We start from the raw sequence: 21,393 nt of genomic DNA, 5'->3' as shown, positions 1-21,393 counted from the left end.
TGATGAGGGATTCTGGCACTTTTCCGTATTGCTCATCACACTGTCTTTGTTTCCACATTGTTAGTGGGGAGTGTGTGGATGTTGTTTAAGTGCAATGGGTTGGATTTTGCTTAGCAATTTGTCTGCATTCTTTGCTGAGCTCAAATTTGTGCTCCAAAATCCAGTGATTTCTGGCATCAGGCTTCTCTTTTACCCACACGCCTGGTATAGAAACACCAATGCCCTTGTATAGAAAAAGCCTACAAAAAATAGTGGTTATGGCCCAATACTTCAGAGAAAGCCCCCATCATTGAGCACATCTACCTGGAACACTGTCCCATCATCAAGGGTCCCCACCATCCAGACCATGCTCTCTTCTTGTTGCTGCCATCAGGAAGAAGATACAGGAATTACACCAGGTTAGCGAACAGTTATTACCCCTCAGTCATCAGGCGATAACCAGAGGAGATAACTTCACTGAACTTTACTTGTCCCATCACTGTAATGTTCCAACAACCTATGGACTCACTTTCAAGGACTCTTAATCTCATGTTCTCAATATTTGTTGCTATTTACTTTTGTTACTCTTTTTTTCTTATTTTGTATTTGCACAGTTTTTTTGCACATTTGTCCACTTTGTTGGGTGCAGTCTTTCATTGATTCTATTGTGTTTCTTGTATTTACTGTGATTGCGAGTAAATGAATTTCAGGGTTGTATATGGTGATGCATATGTAATTTGATAATAAATTTACTTTGAACATCGATTGGCGTTGGATGTTAGTTTAGATGTATTTCTGTTAGGTCATTGAGCTGAGTAATTTGCACACAAGTTGCAGAGCGACTTGACTTTGCATTAATTCTACTCCTTATTAACTGCTGCAGTGTGATGTGACTAGCAATTAATTCATGCTCTAAAAACAGTAGGAAGGTCATTATTTTCCTTTCCATAAACAAGAAGTGCAGTTAGAGCAAGCCATTCTCTTTACAGACTGATCTAGCTTTCTAACTAATTATGTAAAAAATTCTCTTGCACAGGAATTTGTGGTAGATCCTTCAAAGTAACTTTCTTGTGATTTAGTATCCAGAAATGTTTTTAGCTTCTAGGGTACATTTAATTGAAGTTGAGATACTAGGACCTGTGCACATAGTCAGTCCTTTATGGGTATCACAACGAGTAATAATCTGGAATATTTGCTATTAAATTACATTAATCTGATCATTCATTTTAACTCTTGCCAAATTTTGTCAAAGGTACAAGAAATACTGCAATATAGAATTGGGTCACTAATCACCTGTGATCAGCATGGCTCTTCTTGTACTACTTTTTCTGTGCAAGTCATGTGTGAATATCAAATAGAGCAGTCAGTCCAGAGCTGATATTTTATTATTGGGATTGCGAAAAGCCTTTATATCTGTGCCTTTTCCCCAGAACAGACGTAGCATGGTTTAAAAAAATTGTTTCCTGTGCGAGTGCAGCTCATTTCTTAGTTTGCAAACAGTAACATTATATGGGGCAATGTTTCAATACACAAGCCAGTGTTTCGGTGATATGAACATTACTATTTGTAACAAGATCATGTGCTCATATCAAGCAGCTCGCGTAGTAAATTGGCTCACAGTCATCAAAACAAAATTCATCTTTAAGCCAATTAAAGAGATAGTAGGGCAGATGACTAAATGTTGGCTGCTTTATCAGTGTTAGAAATGAGCAGAAAGATGGAGTGGCAAAGATATTTATAGACGGAACTCCAAAGCTCAAGTGCATAATTTAAAATAATGGATGTGTAAGAATCCATAATTAGAGGTGTGTCAAAGTCAGAGGATTTTAGATGGTTGGAAATGGAGAATTAGAGAGAGATTTGAGAAACTTAAAACTGAGACACTAAGCTTAATTTGCTCAAATCTTTTCAACGTGACTTCAGGCTGTGCACTTGTGCTGGTGATATTTCTCAGATCCATTATACTTACAGAGTGTTAGGTTTTTTATTCTACTAATTGATGTTCAGTAATGCATTCCAATGTATCCACCTGGGGCATAGTGTACAATATTGGCTGTGCTTTCTTTTTATCTGAGGAAGTTTACAAGTATAATTTGTATTATAAAATTGATTTTAAAATGGTGGTAAAAGCTAATAAATGTATAGCATACATAAGGAACCCTTGATTCTTGTCATTTTGATTTTAAATTAAAACTCTATTTGTGTACACTGTTGTGATTGCATTTCACATATTGCAGTATAGTGAATTTTGCAAGCTCTGCAGTATGTATGAACTTGTTCAAATCAATTTATGATAGAGAAAACTGGATTGTTGCTTGAGATTTGCAATGTCTCCTTTCAGTTAAAATATGGGTGCTTCCAAATAGATTTACCAGTGCAATAAAATGAATCAAGTGGCTTATTTATGACTGTTTTGTGATGTTGAGGTATAATGGAGTTGGGTATACTTCGTGGAGTTTAAGCTTATTGCGAAAGTTGGTGAATTTTTCTGCTCTGGATCCATTTCCAGTCAGGTAAAGTAGCTTCAGCAGACAAAAATGCTTTTGAGTATTGATTAGTAAGGATCCATGTCAGTTAATAGTTCCTAAGTGATTGAAATTCCAAAATATCTCCATTGGCCAGTTATATAGAGTGCAACTAGACCCTTAACCTAATTTTGTATTTTAATTTTTGTATATATCTCAGATTTCTAAAAATGCTTAAAACAATCCCAACAATAAGCCATTTGTACACAATAATTATCTGTCGTGTGCAATTCTTTGGATAGCCTGACCCTTTCTTAATGTTCCCTAACAAATTCATTGAGGCCAGTTTGACTATACAACTAATTAAAATTCCATACTCCACTCTTTGTATGTACCCTTTTTCCATGTTTGTACCTAACACTGTTTTGCTTTGAATTATGTACACTGTTCTTTTCTGATATTTTCTAAGTTAATATAGAAATGAACAATTTCTGTTTATAACCTTTCTGCAGTTAAAAGTATTCTCAGAGTTCAGGGCTTCTTTGATTGCTCTATCACTACATTTCTACTACCCTCCCTCCAGCTGGGTTTGTCAAGTCACCCTTGTCAGAAACTAAGCTGACAGGAGATACCTTTGAGCTGTACTGTGATGTGGTAGGGAACCCCACACCCGAGATCCAGTGGTGGTACGCTGAGGTCAACAGGGGCGACTCGTTCATACAGCTATGGAATGGTGCTCGGAAGCGACGGGTTTCAATAAACACGGCTTACGGCAGCAATGGAGTGAGTGTGCTGCGTGTCACTAGGTTGGTTCTGGAAGATACGGGGACTTATGAGTGCAGGGCCAGCAACGACCCCAGACGGAACGACCTCCGACAAAATCCAGCCATTACCTGGATACGAGCCCAGGCCACTGTTGTCATCCTACCAAGTGAGTACTGCATATAGTAGTACCATTAGTAGTTCCTGCTGGTCATTGAGACCTTGCTCCTTTCCTCTTGTCTCTACTTAATTCTTCCCCACCACCCTTCTCATTTACAATGTTGTAGACCTGCACTCCCATTTAATAGTCCAGAAATGCCTGGATTATTGTACCTTGTCTTGCTTATCCTCCTCATGATGCCTCTAGTTTGTGAATAACTTCCATTAGAAAACAAACAGTATTGAAGCCATACTGCAATGCAGAGTTCAGTATTGTGTAGTGTGTATTGTAATGTGTGTGACGCATAATTCCCTTGCCATCTAAGCAAATCCCCTTCCTCTCCCTTACTTTCCCCATGAACATTGTGAGCCCTATAGTCTGAGCAGTTGTGTTTTATATCAATCATTGTATTGAACTTTTTAGTGTTTGAGACACAAAGCTAACCAGATCCATTTTCTTTTGAAACAGTCATGGGCAGCCACTAGAGTGTTGATGAATGTCTGTGTGGGTGTGCATGTGAAGTTTTATTTTTACGTACTGTTTGCTGGATATGAGACATATGGCATAGTGAACTGCAAAGAGAGATGCTCTGCATGCTAATTGGCTTCTGCAACTGCAGGGCATAAAAATGGTGCAGGACAATAATCTGACTAATATTTTTAATACTGAAGACTTGTACTGAATAGATCTAGAATGCTCATAATTTAAAAATAGAATATTAATTTTATTTATTATGGGAAATAATAAAATTATTTATTATCAACTACCTTGTACATTAACAGTTACATATTACAAATGTAGCAGTGGTTTCAAAATGAATAGATTTGCAGGAATTCTGAATGCAGTTTGCTGATGGACATGTATCTTTCTTTTACAAAATTTCTCTTTAAAGCCATAAACATGAAATTAACTACGTTGCAGATTAATTCATTAGGAGTATGAGGTGGAATTTTTTTTGAGTCCAAAGTTTCATGGTGTCACCAACTCTACTAACTAGTAATACTTGTGAGCTTATCTCCACAATAAATCATCATTAACTGTCCTGTGGAAGGACAACATGTAAAATGCTAACAAGCTGTGAGCAACATAAAGGTTATTAATCATGCTTTCTTAAGAAATAAAACTTAATCTGATTATTTTAAGAACTTAAATGATATTTAAATTTTGTTGATTCATTTGGGGCCTGAAACTACCTGCTTGTTCATAGAGAGAATGACTGCATGAATATCAACAATAATGCTAGATTCTTGAAGCCTTTTCCACCACTGAGAACTTGACATTCTTAATCTTCATGAAGAGCTATCAGCTACATAGGTTTTGTATTTTTAAGAATTCAATTCATATATGTTAGCGCCTTCATTTAAATAGTGTTCAAAATTGCCTTAAAGATCAAATGAATAAATATTGACTAATGTTAGTCATTTCTGGCCTTCTGCTGTATTGGATGGATTGAACTATTAGAAATTAATTGCATTATTCATTTGAGGGCATTCCTTTCACCCTTTTCAGTACTTTTGGTCAGTCATTTAATATCAAAATAGCAAGAAGAACATACTCAGGATGGTGAGTACACATTGAAGACGATATCCTGCTGCTCAGAATTATTTTTCTTAGTCCTTTCAAACCTCTTACCCACTCTTATTTTTCCCATCCTACAAATTAAAATATGCACCAGCTATGCTCTGCTTTCTGTATTTACTTATTCCTCCAAAATCATATTAGCTCTGCTTTAGTCTTCCTTTTCTGAAGGTAGTTTGCTCAATTTCAATCGAATCATGCCTTTGCACTGCAATGTTCATATTTTTTGTTGCTAGTAGATCATGAGAGAATGCAATATTCCTTCAACCAATTGAAACACAAGTTCAGATAGCTTGTACTGCATTTCCAGTATTTATTTTCATATATAAGCTGCTCATTGATATGTTCAACAATTCTGCAGTTGCAAGAAAAAGTTTGTGAGCCCTTTCCAATTACTTGGCTTTCTGCATTAATTATTCATAAACTGTTGTCTGATCTTAATCTAAGTCACAATAATAGACAAGCACAATCTGCCTAAGCTAATAACACACAAACAATTGTACATCTTCTCATCATTGCTGAGTACACCCTTCACAGTCTGTGTTCAGGAAAGTATGTGAACCTCTGGAGTAATGCCCCTACCAATCAATGAGATGAGTTTAGAAGTGTGGGATGTAGGGGTACCCAGCCCTATAATAAAAAAAAACAGTCAGGTTACTGATAGGGCCTGCTCTTCTCAAGAAAGATCTGTTTATGTGCACCATGCCTCGATCAAAATGACTTTCAGAGAACCATAGAAGGAGAAATGTAGAGATGCATAAAGCTGGAAAAGGCTGCAAAAGCATTTCTAAAGGCCTGATTGTTAATCAGTCCATAGTAAGAGGAATTATCTACAAATGGAGGAAATTCAGTACTGTTGCTACTTTGCTTAGGAGTGTGCGTCCTGCAAAGATTACATCAAGAGCACAAAGTGCAATGCTGAAGGAAGTGAATAAGAACCAAAGGATAACAGCAAAAAACATGCAGAAATCTCTAGATCTTGCTTATGCGTCCACTATAAGAAAAAACACTGAACGTGAATGGTGTTCATGGAAGGACACCATTGAGGAAACCACTACTCTCCAATAAAAAAAATTACTGCAAGTCTCAAGTTTGCAAAAAAAACCACTCAGTGTTCCACAACGCTTCTGACACAATGTTCTATGAACAGATGAGACAAAAGTTACACTTTTTGATAAATGCATATCACAATGTTTGGGGGAAAAGGGGCACTGCACACCAACACCAAACTGAACCATGGTGGGTAGGAGCATCATGGTTTTCAGCTGCTTTGCTGCTTCAGGCCCTGGACTGCTTGCAATTGTTGAAGGAACAATTCAAAATTGTATGAAGGAATTTTACAGGAGAATGTCAAGGTAGCAGTCCATCACCTGAAGCTTAATAGAAGTTGAATAATGATCGGAAAGACAAAAGTAAATCATGGATGATGCAACAAGACGATGATCTGAAACACCAGAGTAAATCAACAGAATGGTTTGAAAAGAAGAAAATTCATGTTTTGGAATGGCCAAATTGGAGTCTAGACCTTAACCTAATTGAGGTGCTGTGGCATGACCTGAAGAAGGTTGTTGATGCAAGGTATTGAAGAAACACTGATGAGCTGAAACAGTTTTGTATGGAGGAATGGTCTAAAATTCCTTCTTACTGTTGTGCAAGTCTGATCAACAGCTACAAGAAATGTTTGGTGGAGGTTATTGCTGCTAAAGGAGGTTCTAACAGTTATTAAATATAGGGCTGATATTTTTTCCAGCCTGGACTTTCAATGATTAAACAATTGTTCAATACAGACATGAAAAAAACACTTGTTCATGTGTTAGTAGTTTAGGCAGATTGTCTATTATTGTGACCTAGATGATCATACATTTTATGAGTAATTAATGCAGAAAACCAAGTAATTGCAAAGGGTTCACAAACCTTTTCATGCAACAGTAGGTCACATTTTAACTTAGGATCCCCTTGTCATATTCCTAGAAAACCCTGTGTGGAGAAAAAAAATATTAGCATGTAGCAGCAAAATTTTTTTAAATAAACTGATACTAAGAAAAGTAAATGCAAAATTTCTAGCACTGCTCCTGAAATGAGATGTTGGAATCCAATCTAGTTTTTCCCATTCTTAATTGTATTGAAAAAATCAAGAAATGAAAGTAAAATGCTTTAAATGGTATTAATTGAACTTTTTTCAAAGGTATTGTGCAGGTCAAAGAAAAATTTAGAATCCTTAACATTCTATTCATAAGAGCAATACCAGTTGATACAATGCTGAAATGGTCAAGGTTAAGATGTGTAGTATTATGACCTTGCAGTCCCTTTTGCCAGGCAGACAGTTCAGCAAAATCTGAAATTAAATTATTAAGATACTCAGAAAAATGAAAATAAAATTATATTTAAATCAATGATTTGTTTTTCATATTTTGGGTTATTGCTGACCTTACCTTGGGTGCAGAATGTTTGGTGTTTAATTTGCATGTACCATCACTGCTTTATCTTTGAAAATTGAATGGACTTGTTAGAAGGAAATCACACAAACAAATCAGAATAGATGGTAAAGTTACTATAATATTTTTCAGAGAAAGGATATTAGAGTATAAAATTTCATGAAGTAGTCATTTTAAGAGATTGTATGAAAACCTATTTTAGAAAAGAGGTAAGAACAGATGGAGTTGGAGTCAATGGAATGCTGTACTAGGTATGATATACTGAAAGACATTTTCTACTGTAATTCAAATACAATTTTCACGTATGCCCCTCAAGCATTATAGATGACCAATTAACTGATTGGGAAGGGAAAGAGAGTATAAATTTGGTTAAGTTGAAGATCAAGTGTCTTAGTAATGATAGGCAGTTCAGTGATTATGATTTTAAGCATTTGTAATGGCAATATACAGAGATACTTCAATTACATTTATGGAAGGCAAAATAAAATTCAAAGCAGTAGAAACACTGGAAATAGACTGCCAGGTAGCTTGAAGAGAGTGAACCGATAATGTTGTAGCTAGATTGAGTTTCATTGGAAATGCCCAGTTTTAAAGTGGACTAGAATGTTTACTTTCCTGAAGATGTTAAATACAGCGTTAAGTCTTAAGGGCTATTATGTGCCCAGCAAGAAGACTGAATGCTATTCCTCTAACTTTGGTGCAGTTCATGAGACTAAAAAGACAATGAAAGTAATTACAACTCCAGTTGCATGGAAAGGTGCCAGTTGAAGGAGAATGAGTTTTGGTTGTACTGCAAGAATGAGTTAAGGAGCTAGCCATTTTGAAATATTGGAAGAAAAAAGTGATAGTATTTAACTAATGAGAGAGGAAACTAAATGTTGATCAGTTGATTGTGGAAGATGGTATGATTTAAACATAGCAGAGGATAAGGTTTGGGAGAGAAAATTAGGTCGAAGGGAAGGTGGAAGACATCTAGATGAGTTTAAATAAACAACTGTTGAAGTTTGATCTTTGAATGGAATGAAAGTTATTTTTGCTAAAATGTGAGTTGCAGCAAAAGGTGAAATAGAAATTAAGAAGCCTCAGCAGACAAAAATAGTTACTGGACAAAAACATTGAATTAGATGAGGGGTCGCTGGGCTGAGTGGGTTGAGATATTTAGGAAAGGGATTTTGGTATGTAGGTCTTGTTTAAGATGTCAGTAGCTGGGCAAAAGAAAAGTGAATGATACAAAGAGGAAGGCATTGATGGTAAGTGCATTTCTGGTTATAAAGGGGACAGCAGTTATTTTGAAAATTTTAAATGCATACTTTTGGGAAGGAGAAATCAATGTGGATCAGTAGAACGGTATTTGTAAGTCAGTTGGAGAAGGTAAGTAGCTAAGTTACGGAATGATAGATGCAAAGTTACTTCAGAAAGTGGCAAGCTGATCACAAATGCTTTGGCTTAGTTCAGTCTGGGAATGCCTAAGGAAAGCTTAAAACAACCATCCCATATTAAAATATTCAGTAGGTAGAAATGGGTTGCTTTTCTCAAGGAATGGATTAAAGGTCAAAGCTCCTTGTGTTGTACTTTGATCCACAGCTGCGATTTCAATTATCTGCTTTTAATGACTTGAGTGACATTAAATGGCCATATCTGCAGTTTAAAATAACAATACACTGTGTGTTAAATGGCACACCAGTGCTGCATTAAATGTTTGAATCAACATGACCAACACTTTGGGAGGTTCACTATATATCTCAATTTATGAAAATTTTTATGAAAGCAGTCCTTTCATCAATTAAGGAATGCTATTGTAATAATCTGAAACATACTATTGGTGATACAGGATACTGTAGATACTGTAGTTTGGAGGAACTCAGTACGTCAGGCAGCAAATGTAGAGGCAAAGCAATGGTTGACACTTTGGGTCTAGACCCTGAATCAGGACTGATGTAGGAACTTGATATGAAACACTGATCATCTGCTTTCCTCAACAGATGCTGCCTGGCGTACTGAGTTCCTTAAGTCTGTCTTTTATCTGAAACATGATATTGACCTGCTTGAAGAAGATTATCAAATATGATTAAGAACAGAGGGCATATGTAGCAATACAAAGCATTCATCCTGAATAAAGTACTGATTTAGACTGTATGGTCCAGCTCAGACCCCCATGTTTTATTTGAATGTAAACCTGATCTATCCCCAGCACTTAGTCTTTGGACTTAGATTGGTTAATTGGGTTTAAGGTCGGATTGGTAACTAATCCATCCTGTAGAGCACTGACTACATTTGAGTGAAAGAAATCCTGAAGTTGTTGGCAAGTCTTTTTATTTATTTGGCTCTATTAACAAAAATCCCTTGTTCTATTGTTCTGTTATAATTAATCTTTTTAGATTGACACCAGAAAATTTGTGTACCTGTTGCCAAGATTTGTAAGATACTAGTCATGTAATCATTCTGCCCATACCAGATTTCTTGTGCTACTGTTTGATTGTTAGTTGAGTTTTATGATTTAATTTTCTAGTTTCAGACTGATTATATTTAATGGGTGCTGTCAATTTCTTTCTGTATCAGTTCTTATTGTTGCTTGATTTGAAACATACTTGAGACCTGACCCATTATTGGACAGATTCTATTGATAGCACTTAACACTGGATTTATAAGCACATGTAGATGAGTGAATTAAAAAATCAGCTAAGAATGTATTTCTTTATAATACCCACAGAAAGGGATTACAAACTTAATGTATGGAAAAGACCATTTCTGCTTGCATGGAGTTAAATTGTTAACAGTTGAATTAATAATAAATTCAGTCTATAGAATTACCTAATTTGCTTGGTTATTATCTTTATAATCACATTTCAGCATTGGTAAGTGGAGACTTGGCTTGCAGCTAAACCAGCATGACACGTCATGTTGTGATGATGCTGGTGTTCACCATGTGTGCCATTTGCGTCAGCATTTTGACAAAACAATTTTCTGTCCAGATTTGTAGCCAGATAGACGAACAGCAAATAACCTTGAAATGTCATTTCCTAAATATTTACCTAAACTGTGTCAGCAACAAATTTGAGTCGTCTGAGCCTGTTCCAAACTCAGTTATTTGAATGACAATCCATAAATAGTAGATTTATGTAGCAATTACGGTTTTGATTTATTGAAAAGTTTTTACTACTTTGCTTTTATTCAGCTGTAGGTACAGTTCTAAGGTAATAGTACTAAATAAATAGGTACAGCAGTTCATTGAAAGTTGTATTTTTGAGTGTTTGGTGACTGAGAGTTGGCTGCATTTGTTTACCACTACGCACAGATATTACATTCACTTAACAACTGTTGTTTTGCTCTGTGTGTTTCAGAGCCAAAGATCTATTCATCTGAAGAAGTTGTTATAAAGCCTCCAAGCCCAGATATCCTCCTATTTTGTAACCTGACTTTGGCATCAGCTCCATGCAACGGCAGTTACTGGATGAAAGATGGAGAAGAAATTATTGGGACCAGGAATTTTGGTACAAACAGCACAGAATACAAGTGAGAGCTGTCTTTTGGCTTGTGCAACCATATGTGAATATTTTGAAATGCATTTGAATACATAAGAAAAGATTCCCTTTACATGTCAGGAAGTTTATGGAAAACCATCCCATGTGCATTGTCTGTTGGAGTAAATTCAATGATTAGATATATTATACAGTGTAAGAATGCAATAGATTTGCTTTGAAATTGACATAAAATAGTAGACAGGAGAAACTAGTATATCAAATCTGCTATGTGCCCATTTCAAATGTAATCCAACTGCTTTCTGTTTTGAAGGCAAATGATGCTATTGGGTCCTGTGAGATATAGTCAGGCATTTGTTGTAACACAGTGATAAATCATTACCTTTTCAAAAGCAGTGTTGCTAATGATCAGTTGAGGCTTTTTCTCTCTATTTCCTCCATCCGTTTGTTCCTGATAATTGTGTCACAAGCAAGGCCACCATTTATTAATTATTATTCAATAGTTTTGTGAAGTTGGTTGTGAACAGCTTTGGTGAGTTACTGCAGCCCTTGCCTGTCATGCAATAACTAGATTCAGTATCATCGGTCTGTTTTATTTCCTGCAGAAGTTGTAGTAACTGGGGAGCCATCTGTTTTAGTGCCCGTTTGTGTTACTTACTGTATTTGTCAGTTTTCTTTCATAAATGTTATTGACAGAAGTTTTTTCCAAAAGGGAAGAGAAACTAAACTTAATGAGAAGTTATTCTATTAATAGCTATTTTTATTATTGAAAACTTTAGCATAAACTATTGATAATGTGGTTAATTTATCCCTTTGAAAATATAAATTTCTTTGGTCTTTTAAAAAATTCTTTCATCTGCCATAAATACTTCCATCAGTAAATTGTAAGAACAATTATACATGCCACTATACAATCTGGAATATGTCCAAATATTTTTATTTTAGTGATTCTATCTAGTAGTAGAATCTCTTGCAGGTTTTAGATGTTAGTTCTTATAAAGTCAGTAGGGGCTATTTTCCATTCCCAGAGTGATATAAATAGAAAGGAGATTGGATTGCATTTTGGGGGCTAGTCAACCAAACTGCTTTTTAAAGTCATATACCATTTCAAAAACAAATATATCCTTCCTTAAATAGACCAATATTAAATATTCATTCTCTCTCTGTTTCACAAGGCAACCATTTTGTTGATTTCCTTCTCCCATACAATAAGAGGCCTCATGCTCAGTCTTGTTACCCATTATGCCACTAGTGTTTAGGACAACAATGAAGGTTCTCCATCTCTGGCAGTGTTCAGGACTTCCCTCACGTCAGTAGCTTCCTCTCTGCTTTCACTACTGTCAGTCATGCAAGTCCTGGCTGGAGACATAGGAATACTGTTGCACTGAGATGCAGAAGAATTCTTCATTGTTGTTTCCATAACAGTTTTGTTTTATCAGTCAGAGTTGTTAATCTTGAGCTGAATCCTTGAGCCTGGTGGACCGGTGGGCTTCTCCAAGTCTGGTCTCCATCCTTTTACCTGTTTGGCATAGATGACCTTGCATAGAGTCAAATCATATAAAGTTCCGATTCCAGTTAACATAGCTCTCTGGGTCATTGAGCCACGCAAGCTTCCAATCCCGATGACAAGGTTGTGGTCCTCTAGGAGGCCATGTTCATTTGCCTATGTAATAAGTTGTTGTACCTTAAGCTTGTACAAGGGTATCCTTACCTTTCTGAACATCTGCATTTAATAGTTTTATTCCATTTTAAAAATGTTCTTTTTTCTGTATGTACCTCATTCAAAGTGAAAAACCTTGTGCATCTTATTCTTCTTGTCCCACTTTTATCCACTCTTTTAACCTCTTATCCTATTATCGTCGTAACTTTTATATCTTCTTGTCAACAAGTCTTAGTCACTTGACCTTATTCAATAATACAGAGTATGGTAGAAGCCCTCACGTTAGTTAAACTTTGCCAATCAAAAATGTTATTTATTCCACCTTCATCTTTTGGCACTATTATCCTTAATTTTGTGTAAACATTCATAGAGGCTCCTGGAAATTGAAATGTGCCATCAATAGTTCTGTTTTATCTACTCTGCTGTTTACATCATCAGTAAAGTCTAATAAATTTGGCAAATACTGTTTCTCTTTCATAAAATTAGACTTCTGGAACCATTGTAGTTAATGAAAATTAATGAAAGTTTAAAAATTACTTGTTTTCTCTTGCCTTGAATGGGGATGTCACGTCAATTGTGTTTGCCTTGGAGTTATTCAGTGTGAGAGCAGGTGTGATAATGTCGTGCTTTCCTAGTCTAGATGACTTTATTGCTGAATATTACACCCACCACCCAAAGGGCAATTCTTTGGATTTAAAAAGACCGTTCAGCATCAAATACCTGAAGCCAGTTTATAGAGTATACAGTGAGTTTCTGTTCACATTTTCCAGGGTTCTGGAAAAGGTTGGCCATATTTGATTAAGTATTGCAATAGAACCTACTGTTCTGCTCTGTTTTAAATTGCTGTTTCAAATAGCATGGTAGCATAGCAGCATAACACTAATACGATGCCAGTGATCAGTGATTTTCTGTTGCTGTCTATAAGGTGTGTATGTTCTCATGATAGCATGGGCTTCCTCTCGATGCTCTGGTTTCCTTCCACATTCCAAAGATGTATGGGTTTGGGTTAAGTTGTAGGCATGTTATGTTGGCTCCAGAAGCATGGGTACTTTGTGGGCTTTTGGTCATTGACGCAAATGATGTATTTCACTGTATGTTTCGATGTACATTTGACAGATTAGGTAATCTTTGATCTTTATATATGTGACCTGTTATTCTGATGTGGCTTGAAGCTTTTCAAAATCATTTTCAATTTTTAAAAAGTACACAACATTGGCTTTACATGAGATGTTTTTCCACTGGCAGACAGGCATATTTGAAATGGTGATTTGTAATTTCAATTAGTATGAATAAATAAGTTAATATATTTCTAACTCCTTTGCAATCCAGGATTACTAAACCGAGAACAGAACATTCTGGAGAATATCAATGTGTCTTTACATTTGAAAGTTCCACTGCAGTGAATGCTACTATTGATGTCAAAGGTAGGTTCTCTCTCCTTTTCACAAACACACAGAATGGGCACACAACTTGTTGTACTCCCATCTGCCCTGTGCTTACTCGCCATGTTTCCCAGTTTAGTGACATCGCCTGTGTTGAACTGGAGAAATAGTAGGCAGAAATGGGTCTGTTGCCAAAATATAGCAGTGCGCCACAGGAATAGATATTGGAGCCTCAATTTTTTATAAATGAAGGAAATCACTTGAAGTACTGTTGCTAAATTTGCTGATGACACAGAGATGGCCAGAAAAGTAAGCTATGATGAGTGTGTGGGCAATGTGATTAAGCAATGACTGAAATGAAGCAGTATGCAGGAAGAATTTCCAAAAGGCTAGTAAATAGTAAATGATAACCAAAAAGAAAGAAAATGTCAGGGGATTACAAAGTTAGGGAAGTTATGCAAACATGAGGAAACCTGCAGATGCTGGAAATTTAAGCAACACACACAGAATGCTGGTGGAACGCAGCAGGCTAGGTAGCATCCATAGGAAGAAGTACAGTCGACTGTAATTAGGGAAGTTATGCTTTGGTTATAAAGGACATTGCTGAGACCTCAAAGTTTGGTCTCCATTCATGGGAGAGTATAATGTGTTCTGTGCAGTTCAGAAAAGATTTTATTGGGCCAGTACCTGAAATTTGCTGACTATTAGGTTGGATGGGCTAGGCAGAAATTTTGAAGGGTGAGAGGGCTTCATAGAAGTTGTGAGATGAAGTAGATGTGGAGAGGATATCGTATGGATAGGATCATGTCTCGCGTGTCACTGAAAACTAAACCACTTGCATTTATGTGGGTCAGAGCAAATGGATTGCAGTATGAAGGAAATTATTTGTAAGAAATGGAAAAAATCTTTAGGTTACTTGCCTTATATTAATTCATACGGTTTGAAAGCATTGTCTGCAGAATTACACATTTCTTTCCTAGCTAGAGTGAATACAGTAAGGGTGGAAAACAAGGCTATTTTGATAACCTATTGAAACTGAGTTGGAGGTGGTTCTTGTGACCTATTTCTGTGTAGTAAATGTTCACCTACTGTGCAAGAGAAAGGCCATTCAGCCAGCAGTTTCATGCTAGCCATTCTAGTGTATCTCACTTTCACTGTATAATTTTCCATCGTGTCCTCTTCTGTCTTATCAGGTTTCAGTTGTGCAATGTTACTATCCTCTAAAAATTGACAGTGCCGTCATTTATACTTTTCGATCAATCCTGGTCTGTATCCTATAACAAACCTTCCCCTTTGTTCTCTCTGTCCCTCCCTTGTCTTCAGTTTAAAATCCCTTACATTTCTGACTTTTTCTAATTCTGTTCAAAGGTCACCAATGCAATGCCTCCTGCTCCCTGAGCAACTGGGTATTGCCAGTTCTTACAGCATCTGTAATACTTTGCTTTTGTGTCTGAAAATCTTGATACTGATGCCCAGTTATGGTGGAATGAATGCATGAACAGGGAATACTTATATGGGAAAAATACGCTCAGTGTATTTTTGATTTTTAATTTTTTTCATTTTGTGGCTTCAGATCAAATTAACACTGAAGGATAATTGTGCCTTAATTGCTATGCATCAGTTGTCTTTGCACACTGGTTTAATTTTGCATTTGTATTTTGCCAATGAATAATGAGTAAATTTAACTCTTTGCAAAAGTTACGGTGCCTTGTATAAGTATTCAGACCCCAACTCTTTGTTCACATAAATGAGTATAATACAACCAGGGCTTCTGATTTCAATTTTACTGAGATTTTTTTTATTTGTGAATCACATGCTCTTTTCTCCCCCAGAGTAGAGCCCAAAACACAGGGAAAATCATAAAGTATGAAGAAAATCCTGAAAGGTCAGCATTACAAAAGTATTCATCTGTCCTCCGTTCCCCCCCCCCCCCACCCACCTTTTGCCCTTTTGCTCAGTACTTAGTTGAACCAACTCTCACAGCTATTACAGCCAGTAATCTTTTTGGATAAGACTCTCAGCTTTGCACAATGTGATGGAGAAAGATTTGCCCATTCCTCCTTGCAAAATTGCTCAATCTATGCCAAGTTAGTTGGGGAGAAGTGGTGGATGGTAGTCTTGAGGTTTTGCCAGAGATGTTGGATTTAGCTAAGGTTAGGTCTCTGACTGAGCCACTCAAGGACATCGGTTTTCTTAATTTGAAACCACTCCAGGGTTACTCTTGCAGTGTGCTTTGGATTGTCCTACTGAAAGACAAACTTCCTACTCTGGCTAAGCTTTCTGGCAGATGGTAGCATTTTTTTAAATCCAGGATCTTTCTGTATTTAGCAGCATTCATCTTCTCATCAATCCTGACCAAATTTGACATGATACACAATGCTTTTTAGATTAGCTGAAAAAAAAAATCCTACTTTAAGTTTAGAAAATGAGACAAAATGTGGAAATAGTTGTGGGGACTGAATACTTTTTCAAGGTACAGTATATCTTTTAATGTTATAAGTCTTTCTGATTTGAATTGCAGCAAACTAGATACCTGAAGCAGAAGTGCTGCAGAAGGTTGTTTTGGGTGTAAGTTATCCAACGATCATGCATTCAAATCCCATCGCAGCTATTTTTAAAATAGAATTAGGTGAATGTGGGGCAGAGCCATAAAACAAAAAAAAAGCTGCCTTCATTTAAAAAAAAGTTTGTGTCATTGAAACTGTTCAGAGTACAGAAACTGGCATGCAAATGAGTAAGGTTCCAAACTATAGAATTAACTCTTGTGAATGGACAATAAGCTCCCCCTTTGTTAATTTTGTCCACACCCCATTTACAATGTTTTAAATCTAATCTGCATTATTTACCTGCACTACTTGATTTTTGTTATGGATGACAAGTCTTGGGTTGGAGATTTTACATTATTCAGATTCAGCTTATTGTCATTTAGAAACCACAAATGCAATGCAGTTAAAAAATGAGACAACGTTCCTCCAGAATGATATCACAAAAGCATATGACAAAACAGACTACACTAGAAAATCCACATAACGTTTGGCAATCCCCAATCCAGAGTCCGGAGAGGCTGCTGCATATTAATATCGCGCTACTGTCTTAGCGCGTTCTCTGGAAAGGAGCTCCAAATCCACCAGACAAACAAGACCAAAAACTAAAGCTACAAGACCTGCACAAAACCACATAGTTACAACAGTACAAACAATAGCATAATTGATAAAAAACAGACTATGGGCACAGTAAAAATAGTCCAAAGATGTTAAAGGACTATAAGTTCAAAAGAAATCACCACACAGTTTCCACAAGTCACCAGGGTCCCGACAGACTCGCCATCCCACGCTGGCGGCAGAAGGGAATACCCCTGCTGTGGACTTTTCTGGCGCCGCCCGACTCAGCTTCACAGATGCAGCACCCAATGAAAGCGCGTTGACTGCAGCGGACTCCGAGTTAAAATAATAAAGAAGTACTATTGAAACAAAGTATCATGTATTTCATCAGTCAATAGAACACTACTGGCAATTTTAAAATGCTTAAGATTTCATTAGAAATATAAAGGTAGCATCAACTGAAGATTTGTGAAGCTGTCTTTCTGGATTGTATTTTTGTAAAGTTAGAGATACAGTGTGGAACAGGCCCTTCTAGATTCTGGAATGGTTTTGGAAGACTGGAGAATTGCAAATGTCACTCCACTCTTCAAGAAGGGAGAGGGGCAGAAGAAGTTATAGGCCAGTTAGCCTGACCTCAGTGGTTGGGAAGATGTTGGAGTTGATTATGAAGGATTAGGTCTCAGGGTACTTGGGGGCACATGATGAGAAGGGCCATAGTCAGGATGGCTTTCTTAAGGGATAATCTTGCCTAACAAATACGTTGCAATTCTTTGGAGAAATAACAAGCAGGATTGACAAAGAAGAATTGTTTGATGTTGTGTAATTGAATTTTCAGAAGGCCTTTGACAAGGTGCCACACATGAAGCTGCTTAATAAATTATAAGCTAATATTACAGGAAAGATTCTAGCATGGATAAGTTATTGGCTGATTGGCAGGAGGCAAAGAGTGGGAATAAAGGAGCCTTTTCTGGCTGGCTGCTGGTGACTAGTGGTGTTCCACAGGGGTCAGTTTTGGGACCGATTCTTTTTCTGGTTTTCTGGTCAGTGATTTGGATGATGGAATTGATGGCTTTGTTTCAAAGTTTGCAGATGTGAAGATAGGTGGAGGGGCAGGTTGTTTTGAGGAAGTATGGAGGCAACGGAAGGACTTGGATTGGAAGAATGGGCAAAGAAATGACAGCTGGAATACAGTGTCGGGAAGTGTATAGTCTTGTACTTTGGTAGAAGCAATGAAAGGGAGAGAAAATTCTAAATGGAGGGAAAATACACAAAAAAAAAATCGAGGAGCATTATGGGCCTCTTTTCTAAGAAACGATGGGCTGAAACTGGAGAGTGCTCAAAGGAGGTTCACAATGATTCCAGAATTGAATGTTTTGTCATATGAAGAGCCTTTGGCTCTGGGCCTGTATTTACTAGAATTCAGAAGAATGAGGGGTGACCTCATTGAAACCTATCAAATGGTGAAACGCCTTGATAGTGGATAGGGAGAGGATGTTTCCTATGGTGGGAGAGTCTAAGACCAGAGGAGACAGACTCAGGATTGGGGGAGGGTGTGTCCTTTTAGAAAGGAGATGAGGAATTTCTTTAGCCAGAGAGTGATGAATCTGCAGTCACACCATTGGCGACCCATTTGTTTAACCCTGGCTTATTCACGGGACAATTTACAATTACCAATTAACCTACTAATTACGGCACCTGGAGGAAACCCATGCCTTCCACAGGGAGGATGTACAAACTTATTATAGAGGATGCTGGGATTGAATCCAAACTTCGACCCACCAAGCTGTAATAACATTGCTGTAACAGCTATGCTACCATGGCATTCTTGTACAAAACCTCCTGCTCACTAATCTCATATTATATGGGTTGGCTTATGTATGATGACAGATCTGAAACTTAAATGGCCTTAAATTGTCAGGACTTTATTTTAGTGAGTGGGTGTCAATATTGTGTCAGTGACCCACTTTGCACATGGAGCTATCATACTGTACGCACCTGAAATGATCAACTGCACTTTGGCTATGTCTCTGCAGAAGCTATTTGAGAACACTCTACTTGTGCCCTGACAAAGCTGGGTAAACACTTTATGGGTTTGTCAATATGGATGAGTTTTGGAGTAACCCTTAACTTTCTCTGTTTTTATCAGTAGAAGAGTTTGGTGGCCATGCGGAGAGCCATGGGGAATGAGTTGTAAAGTGGACTGGTGAGGGAAGTAATCTCTCAAAGTGGCAGATTTGGGTTGTATGTTTATAGTAATGAATGGTTACATGGTGCATGATATTTTTACTCATTGAAGAATGTTAAACTTGGAAGCATGAGTACATATAAGGAACTCTGGTGGAATTAATTTACCAAGGAAGTTGAACATCATTGTGTTTAAAGGTTAAAAGGCAAAAATTGTAAATATAAGATACTTAAGAGATTTTTGTAAATGTTACTTGATAAGGTTTTGTGCATTATTGACATGAATCATAATGACCTACTGTGTCCAGTGGTTTATGAAGTGGAAGGTTTGTAATATGCTATTGTTAATGAGATAGAAACCTAGCCTGGAGGCAGTATTGGAGGATGGATTAAGTTCTGACAGTGAATTAAAGTAAGAAGGACCAAGCAATTTGTGTATCATCTCCCCCACCCCACCCGTTATTGGAAGAAGCTGAATCCCTTTGGGTTGAGTTAAGAAACTGCAAGGAATAGAAAAGGTGTGTCAGAAGAGCAATGTTATGATAGTCCTGGAGATTATTAACATGCAAGTAGATTGGGAAAATAAGGCTGGTAATGGATCCTCAAGAGAATGAGTTTGTTGAATACCTACGAGAATTTTTTTTTAGAACAGTTTTGTTGTTCAGCCTACTAAGGGAACAGCTACGTTGGATTGGGTTGTTATGTAATGAACTGGAGGCATTTTGGGAACTTAAGGTAAAAGAGCATTTAAAAGACAGTGATCACAATATGATTTGAGTTCAAAGTGAAATTTGATAGGAAAAAAGTGAAGTCTGACGTAGCAGTATTTCAGTGAAATAAAAGAATTAACAGGTATGAGAGAGAGGAGCTGGCCAAAGTAAATTGGAATGAGATGCTGGCAGGGATGACAGCAGAGCAGCAATGGTGTGAGATGCTGGATAAAATGAGGAAGGTGCAAAATATATGTATTCCAAAAACAAAAAGAAGCTCAACTGGCAAAATTTGACAAAAGAAGTCAAAACTAATGTAAAAGCAAAAGAGGATTGGGAAGCTTTTAAAAAACCTACAGAGAGCAACTAAAGGAGTTATTAGGAGAGAAAAGATAAAATATGCAGGCAAGCTAGCAAACAATAACAGAGTGGATAGTAAAAGCTTTTACAAGAATGTATAAAAAAATCCGAGAGATGAGAGTGGATATAGGACCACTAGAAAATGAGACGAAAGAAGAAATAACAGGGGACAAGGAAATGGCAGATAAACTAGATGAGTATTTTGCATCAGTCTTCACTGTGGAAGATAGTTGTAATGTGCTAAATGTTGAAGGGTATGAGGGAATAGAAGGGATTGCAGTTTCTATTACAAGGGAGAAGGTGCTTAAAATTTTGAAAGATCTAAGGGTACATAAACCCGGACCTGATGAACTGCACCCCAGGGTTCTGAAAGAGGTAGTGGTAGAGATTGTGCAGGCATTAGTAATGATCTTTCAAAAACAGTTGGATTCTGGCATGGTGCCAGAGGACTGGAAAATTGTAGCTGTCACTCCACCCTTTAAGAAAGGAGGAAGACAGCAGAAAGGAGATTATAGATCAGTTAGCCTGACCTCAATCGTTGGGAAGACGTTGGAGTCAATTATTAGGATGAGGTGATGGAGTACTTGGTGAGACAGGACAAGATAGGACAAAGTCAGTATGGTTTCCTTAAGGGAAAATCTTGCCTGATGAACCTGTTGGAATTCTTTACAAGTGGGATAGATAAGGTGATGCAGTGGATGTTGTACATTTGGACTTCCTGAAGGCATCTGACAAGTTGCCGCACATAAGGCTGCTTTCCAAGATAAGTGCCCATGGTATTACAGGAAAGTTAATGAAATGGCTAGAGCATTGGCTGATTGGTAGGAGGCAGTGAGTAGGAATTAAAGGAAACGGGTATGTTGCAGAAGGACTTGGACAAGTTAGGAGGATGGGCTAGAAAGTGGCAAATGAAATACAGTGTAATGTTGGAAAATACATGCATTTTTGTAGTAGAAATAAATGTGCAGACTATTTTCTAAACGGGGAGAAAATCTAAAAATCTGAGATGCAAAGGGGATTGGGAGTTCTTGTGCAGAACACCCTAAAAGTTAACTTGCAGGTTGAGTCAATGGTGAAGAACACAAATGCAATGTTATCTTTCATTTCAAGAGGTTGAGAATGTGAGAGCAGGGATGTG

At 37.2% G+C, this 21,393-nt stretch overlaps 1 protein-coding gene across 1 annotated transcript in view; it reads left to right on the top strand.

Annotated features, from left to right (window-relative positions):
• Window positions 1–21,393, top strand: part of LOC132378891 (neuroplastin-like) — a 58,382-nt gene that overhangs the window by 18,382 nt on the left and 18,607 nt on the right. Inside the window, exons 2-3 of the mRNA XM_059946177.1 lie at window positions 10,721–10,892; window positions 13,848–13,942. Of these exons, the coding sequence (XP_059802160.1) occupies window positions 10,721–10,892; window positions 13,848–13,942 (267 nt within the window). The remainder of the gene's footprint in view (window positions 1–10,720; window positions 10,893–13,847; window positions 13,943–21,393) is intronic.

This window comes from Hypanus sabinus, chromosome 21 (assembly GCF_030144855.1).
Source record: "Hypanus sabinus isolate sHypSab1 chromosome 21, sHypSab1.hap1, whole genome shotgun sequence".
Lineage (NCBI taxonomy): Eukaryota > Metazoa > Chordata > Chondrichthyes > Myliobatiformes > Dasyatidae > Hypanus > Hypanus sabinus.
The sequence above is the reverse complement of the archived record's forward strand: the minus strand, read 5'-3'. Positions and strand labels throughout refer to the sequence as shown.